Source organism: Pleuronectes platessa, chromosome 13, assembly GCF_947347685.1.
Source record: "Pleuronectes platessa chromosome 13, fPlePla1.1, whole genome shotgun sequence".
In the NCBI taxonomy this organism is placed as follows: Eukaryota; Metazoa; Chordata; class Actinopteri; order Pleuronectiformes; family Pleuronectidae; genus Pleuronectes; species Pleuronectes platessa.
Genome location: NC_070638.1, coordinates 5,104,348 through 5,116,134, shown reverse-complemented (window position 1 = coordinate 5,116,134; position 11,787 = coordinate 5,104,348). Strand labels below are relative to the sequence as shown.

Genomic DNA, 11,787 nt, shown 5'->3' with positions numbered 1-11,787 from the left:
GAGGGTGGTGAGAGGTGGACGGGAGACGGGAGCGTAACCAGAGGGAGGAAAGTTGGAGCAAGGCAAGAGGTCACGACGTGTGGTAATGGGCTTTAAACTTACTGGAGCTAATTGCAGCAGTCGCCACTAAGATGCTGGTGAACGAGATGAACTGGTTCGGTCCAGGAGACGTGGAAGTGTGTAATATTCACTGACATATTAACAACATGGACAGTTGCACAAGAATCTCAGTGTCTTACATGTTTGAGATCCTTCATGAAAACACAACTTCCTGCTTCGAGTTAAACTTTCTAATCTCCACCTTGGAGGTTATGTCAGCCCCCCCCGTCTTTTGACTGGTTTGTTTGCTGATCCATTCATATTTTTCCATTTTCTTCCAAACTGTGTTTTCAAAAGTTTTCGTTCTTTTCCCACGGAATTATTTGTGGGTCTTGATTTTTTTTTAAATCAAATCACGTTTAAGGGACAAATATCTTAACATTAGATCTCGAATAAACTCGTATACGGTATTGTAACAGGGTAAAACTAAAAGTACTACTAAAGCGAAGTATTTTTAATGTGTTGTAGTTAAGTTAATTTACACAGTTAGCGTAGTTTGTTATGCTCTAACAATATAATAAGGTTTGTATATCTTATATAATTGGATTCCAGGCACCTGCAACTTAGCAAATGATAAAGAGCTGTAGATAGAGGATGGATGGTTGGTGAATGTGTGGATTGATGAATTAATTAATTAATTAATTAATCATTTAATTAAGGTTGTTACGTCAAAACATTGACTCCAACTTCTAAAATATTCACAATTTTCCTCTTTAAATTTGAAGAATATGAATCATATGAACCCTAACCCTCTCCCTTGGGTTGCCGATGTACAGTTTGTGCAGTTCTCACGTCTTCCAGCAGGTGAACAGGCGCTCTGGCAGCTTTACACTGACACATGTTGCTCCCAGCGGCTCGCAGGCTGTGGGCGGGGCCTCGCTAAGCCCATTAGGGAACCAGGCCAAGAGAGATAACTCCCTGAGCCCATCAGCTGACCCCCGCAGGTAGAAACCCGACTCACTGAGGTATCAGTGAGGAAAATGGAGGACGGCCAAGGAAAAAGTTTGGATACAAGAAGCAGATATTGATGTTTCTGTTTTCTTTTAGTGACTCTTTTATAACTCTCTAGGATTCTTAATATCGCTCAGATTCCTCTTCTTCCCACAGGTCTTATATTCAATAATTAGATTGAGATTAAAAGTATTTTTCTTTCATTGAACTCTGTCACCGTAGAACAGCCGGCCTCCTTTGTGTCCCTGTGCTTTATTCCGTGCTCCAGTTAAAGCCAATGACTGAGTAAACAGGTTTGGCAGAGTCACCTGTGAGCTTCAATCTGCGACTCGGCGCCTCATGCTCTCTGCTGGCACGACTACAGGCTCTGCAACAACAACCCACAGAGATCCAACATGTCAGCTGGACCTGCACAAACAATCCCAGTAAAAACAACTCACTTCATCAGCGACGCTACTGATTTAAACATGCAGCTGCTCAGTGTCAGTGCCAAAACTATTAACCCAGCGGCTGCACTGTGTAAATAAACAGGCTTTAGTACTTAGAAGATACACCTGGTGATATCTTGTATTATATTTCTTTTAATAACAATGAATTAATCATAATTAAAAAGTTTTGCCTTGGTATTCAAACTTACATTTTGTGCCACAAGGCTTGATTTTTCGATTAGAAAGTGTTCAGAACTCATCTGTGTGCAGTTTCTGTTCATGAATTCTGAATCAAATGTAAAACTCTATATCTCTGAGGTATTTTCTTGCTTATGAGATTCTTGACGATAAGAAATATGGAACAGTCAGGAAGAGGGACCTCAGTTTACACAACAAGCTCCGCCTCCCAGAGGATTTCACAGTGGAAACAAGGACGTTAATGAAAAACACCCACTTGGGAAACATTTCTTATTTTCAGTGACCATAACAAAGCAATAAATCTTCTCTTAATATGTTTATGATGATCAGGCCTTGGAGGAACAGATGAAAACAACAGCAGGAAGCAACAGGAAGCAACACGAGGATCAAGGGATGAGATGCATTTGAGAAAGAAGCAGTAGGTCTACCCGTTTGAACATCTTGAAGAAGTCCATGTTGGCGTAGAGGATGTCCTCGATCTTCTGCAGCCGCTGCTGGCTCAGGGCACACATGGCGTTGCGGACCACGTGGAGGCCCATGCGAGTGGGGAAGATGAAGAAGTGCTCGAGCAACGCCTGGCTGCAGGCAATGTCCTTCAGCTGCAGGTCGGGGACGCCCGAGGAAAACTGGAGACCGAGGAGGAAGGAGAAGGTTTTATTTTTTTATACTGTTTCCCAACATGTAGCTGCACCACAAACACAGCTAAGGTGACTTGATATCACTTGAATTCTGCAAATTGCACCTGCTCCAGTCGCAGCTCTGCGTTGACCAGCTGGTGGACGACGGAGTTGGAGAGTTCGGCGTCTTGCAGCAGAAAGGCCGTGAGAACCTCGTCGTCCTTCAGGATGTCTTCGACCTTGAGCCCACGGCCTGGATGGAGAATCAGAAGACAGAGACAGTGAGAGAGACACAGAACCACGAAACACAATATTGACCCGAGCAGCATTGGACCACTCAGAGGAAATGATTCACAGCCAGAAAGACAAGGCTGGGATTTCGGGGGGGGGAGACCAGTGAGTGAGAGGAAGAGCGGGTTCATACACGTGTCCCTGCCAATGGTATGAAGTTCACTTCAACTGGAGCTATATGAAAAATACATCTTTAAGTGGGACTACAGTCCTGTACACATCAATAACTATATAACAGAATATATATGTGACATTAATCAGAATAGGAGAAAGTGGAATAGGACGTTTTTGGAGGAGCCGTCACTGAGGAAACTTAAATAGTTTGATATCCAACATCTCAAATAGACCAATCATTTCGCAACTGGCAGACAAAGAATTTAGGAAATGAAAGAGAAAGAGAGAAAAGGCTTTGACGGAAGAGAAAGAGGATGTTGGGACAACAGGATGATGACAAACAGTTTTACTCACTAGAGACGAGCTACGTCCTGTTTCTTCTATTTACCTGACACCACCGACGGGTTTTTCCGTAACGTGTCCATGAAGTTTGAGAACGAGGACATTTCTCTCCACAGTCGTCCGACCTGCTGGACCTGGTCCTCGTCGAGCAGAAGCTCCTGGACGTCCACATAGAACCGGGCCAGGCTGGAAAAAAGACACAGAGATAATGTCTAATGTATAAACTCCTCTAGATGAGGTGGAATGAGGAAATGTGAAAAGCTCTCTTTTTCATTTCATTTAACTTTATTTATCAGGGGAACAATAACACTTATCTTATCTCATTTTTATTCTTAGGTTTTAAGGTCTATATTCACCTTTCTATTTTTATTTATTTATTTAAATCAAGTTATGATCTAATAGACTATTTTTGTGATTCTATAATGTTTTGTTTTATTTAGTTTTTACTCTCAACATCTGTTATTCTTGTATTTGTGCTCTAATGTGTGATCTTCAAGTTGCTTTTCATTGTTTCCTATGTTTTGGCTCCAGGTTTTCATTATTATAGTTAAACAAATGACAATTCACTTTTAAATCAATTCCAGTTTCACATTCTTTCTGCTACAGTGGAGGTTTGAGGCTGAGACTCTTCTTACACTGAGTTGTTGTAGTTGGAGACGACTCCCGGAGACTCTCCCCTGGTCGGGTGTCTGAAGCAGGGGTTGTTGGCGTTGCAGAAGATGCCCTGCATCCAGGGCAGGATCCCTGCAGAGGGCAAGGCCTTGTTGGGGAAGTGACCTGAGAAAGAAGAGAACGAGTCGGAGAGGGCACGTGAGGGCCTGTGACTTTAGACCAGTGTCTCCACAGGGTCAACGTGTGCTGCTGTTCCAATAAGAAGTTACACTGATACTGTCTCGTGCTTACATTCATGTTGCTGGTACAGTGGATTGGCTTTCCTCAGCCACACCAGACCGATGAACAACAACACCGGCCAGCAGATCTCCACCAGGAAGCGGATCTGGACAGAAACAGGTGACGTGTAAGTCCCAGGGAAAGAACCAGGAAAATACAAACACATGAACAATAACATAAAACTGAATAATCCTATAAACTGACACTTAATAAATTCAGTTAACTCTCAGACTTTATCCAGGTAACTCTGAGTTTTAGGGCTGATGCTTATATCGATATTAGGGAATGGAACAATTATGATACCAACATATCGGCCGATGTATTTATATATTTCTTTAAACGGCAGTTATTCCTCGGATGTCGTTATCAAACCATAATGATGAAAATTATAATTGCAAATACAACCAAATATATAGAACTTCTTTTCATTTATATAAAATAAAAGTTTTTGTATTGGTGCATATCTGCAACTACAAACGCTGATAGCAGTAAGTCTGAGGAACGGTTCCGGCTCCTGTAGGAAGCTGCAGTTTGTGTTGTGATGCAGTTTGTGTTGTGATGCAGTTGTGTGATGGACGTTGTGTCCACTTCACACGGAGCTCTGTACCTTCTGTCTCTTGCGGAGAGTCCAGTTCTTCCACAACAACAGACGGATCTGAGAGCTCGTCTTCATCGCTCCGCAGCTCAGCCCCTGGAAGGGGTCATCAGCCTTTGACAAACCTACACACACACACACAAACACAGACACACACACACACACACACACACACAACTCCATGAGTCATCCCATACAGGTATATATAGACACTGTAAAAGATTATATCCAGATATTGAGGCTGGTCGTCAGAAAGTAGCGGTAGAGTTGAATTTGAGCTTTTTCATAATTTAGTAAAGCATTTTCAAAAACGCAAAAATAATTTGACTGTAAACCGTGCGTTGTTAACTTTTGTGCTTGTTGTGAATCTTCAAATAGACTTGATATCTGATTGTGCTTAACACACACTGGTGCTCAAACATCCACATCCTCTGCAACAGTGAATTAAGATGTTTCTAATTATCTGTTTAAAAACAAATATTTTTACAGCAGTAAACACAGGCTTTAATTCTTTGCTCTCGACTCTTTCTTGGTTTGAGAGTTTTGTCCTTTACTTGAACTCGACTGTGCCTCATGCAGAATACCTTAAATTAGTTTATGGTGGATTTGTGCATAATGGACTTTTTGTAAATCATAGATTCTCTGCTTTAGTGCCCCTGAGCCAAGCACTGCCAGCTTGAGGGTTTCACTGTGTTGTCATGTTGACAAAAAGGAGAGCCTTTCTCTACAGGAAAATACAAGTTGGTATAATGTTTTTAAAACTAACAAAATGTTTAGTTGAATGTGAGTTTAAAGTATAAACACGACTCAGTAAACCTGATTGGTAAAACAAAAAAAAGCAATTTGTTTCTCCTCATGCCGACTTGTTCCACAATCGTTTCGGAGTCACTGATAAAAGCTGAAATGCCAATCACGTCCACCGGCTGTGTGCAGATGGCCTCGGAAAATGTCGGACACGAGGAGTAATTTGTTCAGAGTGACGTGTCCACTGGATCCGTGCAGAGCGTCGGAGCGAGGGACAAATAAACACTTGTCAGGAAAAACAAGAGAGTGCAGCGGGAGAGCAGAGGAGATTATTATGTGTCCGACTTCTCTGAAATCTTCTCATGACTCAAACTGCCAGGAGGTAATTACACTCGACAGGACCTCTGGGAGCAGGATTGATAGAAATGTGAAGAAATGTCAGAATTAAGTCACTGGGATCAAGAGATAAATTAAAATGACAGTTCAAAATGCTCCACCAGGATTGGATGCAGGTAATTTAAAAAAAGCTAAATTAGTTCCCGTCAGCTCTAACGTCACAATTACAACAACAGACATCACAACAGCAAATCCGGATTCTTACCTTTTACAGAGCGACACTGAAGTTGCACGACATCGAGGCAAAGAGGTTCACAAAGAAGCCGAAGTGACAGAAAACAATAAGCGAGGAAGAGGAGCTGCGTACGTCTCCTATAGCTGCTCCCTCACTCCCTCACTCCCCCTCTCTCTCTCTCTCTCTCTCCTCCGCCTGCAGGTCAGCAGCACTCCTAATCTGATTGCTCTAATCTCCCAGCTCAACATGGGCAGGCGGAGAAAAAGACAACAGTCATCCATTTGGAAGGTAAACGTAGAGGGGATGTGCGGTGGAGAGGATGTGATGGAAAGGGAGAGGGGAGGTGGGGATGGGGGGTTTCACAGGTTTGATCCCCCCCATGTGGCCAAGATTCACCTGCAGAGTCATCGGAGGCCCTCGGCCAAACACCGACACTGAGCCAATCAGAGTTTTGACCCAGACTCAAAGTGACAGAGGAGGGCGAATGGGTGGGGGGGGGGGGGGGGGGGGGGGGGGGGGGGGGGTGCTCGACAAGGTGGAGCAGGTGACACGGGTCGTCGGGAGAATGCAGGAGCCCCTGACGGAGGAGGGCGAGGGCTGGAACACTGAGGGGAGTTCACAGCTCGACTCTAAGACTCAGAGAGCTGGTGGCTCAAGAGGCTGCTTCACTCCCTCAGCCGACAAACACAGAAGGAACACACCGAGTAGAACAAGGTCACATGGTGTCACATGGAATCTGGGCTCTGAGCCATCGAACATTGGAGCTGAAAACATGAGTTGATCAGTTCAATCTCCAAGCAAATAATCAGACAGACAATCGATTATTCCTTCATATCCTTTTTTAAGGAAATAGTTTCCTGAATCTCATGATTCAATTTTTTTGTTGGTAGCTTTTTTCGTTTCCTAATAACTTCCAAGATTATTCCCAGAAAGAGACAAACGCATTACAGACACGTGCAACATGATCAAACTCCAATAAATAGGTGAATTATTGTTTAGTTTACTTGAGTTTTCAATTAATTTCGGTATATATTATCTGCTCTAAATTCCACTGGTCTACACATGAATCTTCCTCGGAAAACACAGGAAATACATAAAATAAAATACGCGAAATAGTGATATCCCTCGTTTACATCTGTGCAAGTTTTACATTGTTGAGTTTTTGGATGTTGGTCGGACATTATTAAATCGAGAAATAATTGGCAGATCAATCAGTACTGAAATCATAACTTGTAGCAGAGGATCTAAATCCACTCAACTGCATCTCACTGCAATTTGTCCACTACAGGGGAAATAAAGCCGATAATCTGGATACATGAGTGAAACAGGGAAGAGTTGGGAACTGCAAATAAAACAGTTCATACCACAAAAGATTAAAAATAACAAACTCTTGTTTTTGAAGCACTGAAATAAAAGAAACACTGACCTGGAGCAGAAATAACAGTTTAAAGAACATGTTTAATTTGCAGCAAGAAATTGTTGCATGTCATATTTTTCTTTCTGTATAGTCACAATATTGTAATGAGACAAAAAGACTGTGGCGAACATGCAGTATGTATGAATATAAAAAACGTAAACAGATACATAGGGCTTACATACTGAGAAAACAAATGTACCAATCACAGGCTACGGTGGAAAATTCTTTCAAATTAAGAACCTCTTGTTAAAAATTAAAAAAATGACCGCCATCTATTCCTCGTGGAATAAAGCGCAACATTTAGCAAATTTTAACAATGAAGGCAACATTAGAATTACAACCTGTATTAAGTGCATTGTGTGATTAAAATAAAATATAATTATGGAACAAATAAAACTGAACAAGACTTTAAATCTTCTTTTTTTTTTTACAAACAAATAAAATTGTTGTTGGCAAATTTTCTTTGTCGTAAAAAATAAACAATGTACATTTTGGATATTTAAGAACGTGATTCTGAACATTTGACGATTTTTCTGTTTGGCTTGTTTTGAACTCGTAGACCCAAGCAATGTTGACGCTATGACTTCAAAGTGTAAAATAGAATATATTAGTACTTATAACACTTTCATGGTTTATTTCACAGGCCTATTATTTTCCTCCTACCCTCAGCTTGTTGGTCACCCCCCCCCCCCCCCCCCCCCCAGTATACACTATGGCACAGATACATTCATATTTACAGATAAAATGTTCTTTTTATTTGGCATCAGACAAAGTGAGCCTCCCTGTGTTCCAGCTCCTGCAGCCGCCGTGTTCGCAGTCTTTGGTAGACGGGTTTGTTCTCGCTGGGGCTGAGGTCGTCGGGGCTACTCGGGGGAGGGGACTGGGGTGGGGAAAGGGAAGCAGAGGTCATGACCCCGGGGTCGATGGCGCTGTCGGTGGAGTCTTGGGTCTGGAGCTGTGTCTGCGGGGGGCTTGTGAGGGCAGGGGACGGGGTGACTCCCTGACCGAGGGGGGCGGAGGCCATCGTGGAGGTGCTGGTTGTGGTGGTGGTAACAGTGGTAGTCCAGTTTGGAAGCGTCCGAGCTCGGTTGTTGATGGAAGCCGGGGGCTTGTAGAAAGTTCCGGGAGGAGGCTGCAGAGTTCTCGGTGCCCTGAGCGTAAGTGGAAGGTTCGGAGAGCTGCTAGATCCACCGACTGAGTTGCCGGTGTCGTTTTCCCTTTTAGACGTCCAGCCGGGCATGTAGGGGCTGGTGGAGAAGATGCTGGTGGAACTGGGCGTGGTGGAGACCACAGAGGCGGTGGTTGCAGTGGGGTTGAGTGAGACGGGCACAGTGGCCTTTAAAGGTTGCACACCGGCACTGGAAGGCGGCAGGTTGGCCATGATCATAGCAGTCCTGGGCGTGACATCATAGTGCTTGTACTTCCTGTCCCATGTCCTCCTCTGCATCGAGTGCGTGTCAATGAAAGGTGTGATGTAGTAGGTGCTCACTCTGGATGAGCCACTCTGCCGGGACTTCTCCGGCTCCGGTATCTCACGTATAGTTTCAGACACGCCCTCCCGCTCGGAGGAGGAGGCGGCCTCAACATCAGCAGCAGCGTTTAGATTATTCCTCTCGCTTATCTGGACGGGGGCGGGCAGACGCTCCAGCGGCATGCTGATTGGTCGAGACCCCTGTCTGGTGCGCTGGGCGCGTAACTGGACCTTTGGTGCTGCGCTGGGAAGAGTGGGGCTGGTGATGCTGGGACGGCCAAACACCAAAGTTGACCTCTGGACTTCTCCTCCGCTGGAAGCCTGGCCCCCGTTGAGTTGGGCCGAGCCGTCTGTTCTGTCGGTTCTGTCTGTTCCTGGCTGGACCTCCTGCACCTCGTTCAGGATGTGCGGAGATGGGATCACCGACGAGAATCTTTTGTACACTTTGGCGCCCTGCAGGGGGAAAAATGGACAGTTTAGGATTAAATAGTCACTTAAAACCAGATCTGTTGGTCCAGTTCCCCCCCTCACCTCTTTGATGTCCAACAGGGAGGTGGAGTGTCTGCTGAGCCGCTGCAGCTTCTCCTCGGGGGTGAGCCTCGGCGACCCCTGGCCGGTGGCGGAGGACAGGTCGGAGCCGGACAGAGGCGACACGTCAAAGACCGTGTGGAAGTGTCGAACCAGCAGCTCCACCATCAGAGCCTGGTAGGGGTAATCCACCAGGGAGGACAGGGACACCTCGGCGTCTGTCTGCCGGGGCTTCACCAGCGTGGGGCCGAAGATAATCCCCAGGTTACTCGCTGTCATCTTGTTCTCCTCCGCCTGCTCGTTCACTCTGAGGTCACAAGGAGGGATTGATAGTTTCATTTATAACACACATTTCAGGCCTTAGTATTTATATATGTATCTAAGTAAGGGTTGAATAACTTAAGACATAAGACAGTTTATGAAGTTTTAGAATTCAGAAGTTCTAGAAGTTGGTGTTGACTGTGACAAGAAGTAAAGGTTGAACTGAACTGTACCTTCCCTCGTCTAAAACACCTTTGTCATGTGATTGTAAGTCTGTAAACACTAAAGAACACCAACCACCAAATAGCAGTAATTTCTACATTAGATTTCTAGAAAATCCTCAAATTTAAATAATAGGGAAATGATCATTCCTTTAAAAATGTCCGTGCTTGTGTCAGATTAGGGGGAAAGACCCCAGACAAAAAGAAGACCGTAAATAGAGGTTATGTTCTCTGTAACACTTCCTCTGTGCTTTAGGGTAGTTTCCATTAACCTTTGTGTCTTTTGAGGAAGTTTGCTTCAGTGTATTTGAGCAGAACTGCACATCTACTCGCTGTAGCTCTGTGTTTCCAGCTCTTACCTGCTCAGGTGAGCGATGAGGAAGCGCAGGGTCCTGTAGTTGGCTGCGGGCAGCTGACGGAGCAGGTCTCGGATCTTGAAGATGACTCTGTTGAGCTGGACGCTCGGACCGCCTTTCCCTCCCGTCTGGGTGTCGCGAGGTTTGTCCACCTCCTCCACGATCACTCGCTGACACTCTTTGGACAGGCCGATGAAGTCGTTGTAGTAGCGATACAGGATCAGTGGCTCTGGTAACTGTATGAAGGAAACAGTGATGTGTCGGGTGGGAAATCAAGCTACCAGGGCATGTATATGCAATTAAATTTTGTATTTTCAAGAAGTATAAACAGCAAAAGAGTAAAAGACTCTTGTAGTAAACAGTTTTTTTTGCTGAAATGTCCCATTTTTATAATGATTTTATCTTGTGCAATAGCAGAACATCTAACTCCACCTTATAAAGAAGCATTTGAGATGTACCTGTCTCAGGTAGAGTTTGAGCACGTTGCTGATGTCGTGAGGTGAGAGGTCAGACAGTTCAACCAAGTCCTTTCCGTTTTCAAACGCCTGACAGAGCTTCTCAACCCGGGATTTGGCTCCATTCACACGATAAATCCCCTGTGAGGAAACAACGGCTCCATCAATCTGAACATTTTCATTCTCATTTTTACTGTTAACAAAAAGAAGTTAGGTGGCAAATCCACATGCGTCATAAAACGGACTCTACCTTGATGTTGAGGGCTCGACTCTCGATCTCAGACGTGCACTTCTTTATGATGAAGGGGATTCCATCCTGGCTGTTTTTGGACGCTTGGGTAAAGTCGATGCCAAACAGCTGAAGTCGGCCTTGCAGCTTCTTGTGGCCACACTGGATGGCAAGCGTCTCCAGACACTTCTTATGGCAGGCCAGGGAGCACTGGCACCAGACGGTCAAAGAAACCCAAATGGTTAGTAACTGATTCATAAATTACGAAAGAGCAAATGTAAAAACGTTAAAAGAATTATACCTCTTCACATTCTGCTCCGTGGAAAACGACCAGACTGTCGCACTCCCGGCATTTAGACGGCGCTCGCAGCTTTCGCAGTTTATGTGTTTGAGCAGCTTTGGACATCTGAGCGTTTCGGAAGGGACCCGGAGAACTGGCCGTCTCCGTCACCATCTCTGCCAGACCTGGAAATCACATCAGCTGATGAGGAAACTGAACACACAGGTGGGGACTTCATGCTGAGTTCTTGTTAAAGTTAGTTCTCCTTTCGCAGTTTGTAGGTATTTCACATATTGAGTCACAATCCAACAAGAAAATGTCAAAGAGATAAGATACAATAAAGATATTAAATTGATCTAAATCATATAATGTATCACATTTTAATGCTCATGGACAACTGAAACGAAATTAGGTCAAATATAAGAGGTGGTCTGCTGCTTCACTTAACCACTAGCAAACAAACATGAGCAGTAACTGGAAGAGTTCAGTGCAGATACAGGAAGTGTGAGCTGAGACTAAACGCCAGAACAAACACGGCCCCCTTCTGTGCAGCTCTGTCCACCAGAGTCAAACTAATGCAATAGAGCTGTTTGTTTGTGAGGTGCAGAGTGATCTCTAACTATTTCTCTTTCCCTCCCTCAACTCCTGTCACTTAAATAGACCCATAGACTGACTGTGGTACTGCAGACACAAGTGTAAGACCTGTGTACACAATACATTAGCATGCA

At 44.4% G+C, this 11,787-nt stretch overlaps 2 protein-coding genes across 4 annotated transcripts in view; both read right to left on the bottom strand.

Moving 5' to 3' along the window:
- The window catches only part of LOC128455077 (retinal-specific phospholipid-transporting ATPase ABCA4), a 32,887-nt gene extending 28,283 nt beyond the window's left edge, over positions 1-4,604 (bottom strand). The window contains exons 1-6 of the mRNA XM_053438711.1: positions 4,539-4,604; positions 3,944-4,037; positions 3,676-3,817; positions 3,087-3,226; positions 2,419-2,546; positions 2,105-2,302 (exon numbers count right to left, since the gene is read on the bottom strand). Coding sequence (XP_053294686.1) covers positions 2,105-2,302; positions 2,419-2,546; positions 3,087-3,226; positions 3,676-3,817; positions 3,944-4,037; positions 4,539-4,604 — 768 coding nt within the window. The remainder of the gene's footprint in view (positions 1-2,104; positions 2,303-2,418; positions 2,547-3,086; positions 3,227-3,675; positions 3,818-3,943; positions 4,038-4,538) is intronic.
- A 2,675-nt stretch (positions 4,605-7,279) lies between these two features.
- LOC128454772 (rho GTPase-activating protein 29) overlaps positions 7,280-11,787 on the bottom strand; it is a 28,339-nt gene continuing 23,831 nt past the window's right edge. For all 3 annotated transcript variants that reach the window (XM_053438298.1, XM_053438299.1, XM_053438300.1), the window contains 6 exons: positions 11,081-11,244; positions 10,801-10,989; positions 10,554-10,691; positions 10,099-10,331; positions 9,261-9,564; positions 7,280-9,182 (listed from right to left, as the gene is read on the bottom strand). In XM_053438298.1, coding sequence (XP_053294273.1) covers positions 8,022-9,182; positions 9,261-9,564; positions 10,099-10,331; positions 10,554-10,691; positions 10,801-10,989; positions 11,081-11,244 — 2,189 coding nt within the window. In that variant the 3' untranslated portion in view covers positions 7,280-8,021. The remainder of the gene's footprint in view (positions 9,183-9,260; positions 9,565-10,098; positions 10,332-10,553; positions 10,692-10,800; positions 10,990-11,080; positions 11,245-11,787) is intronic.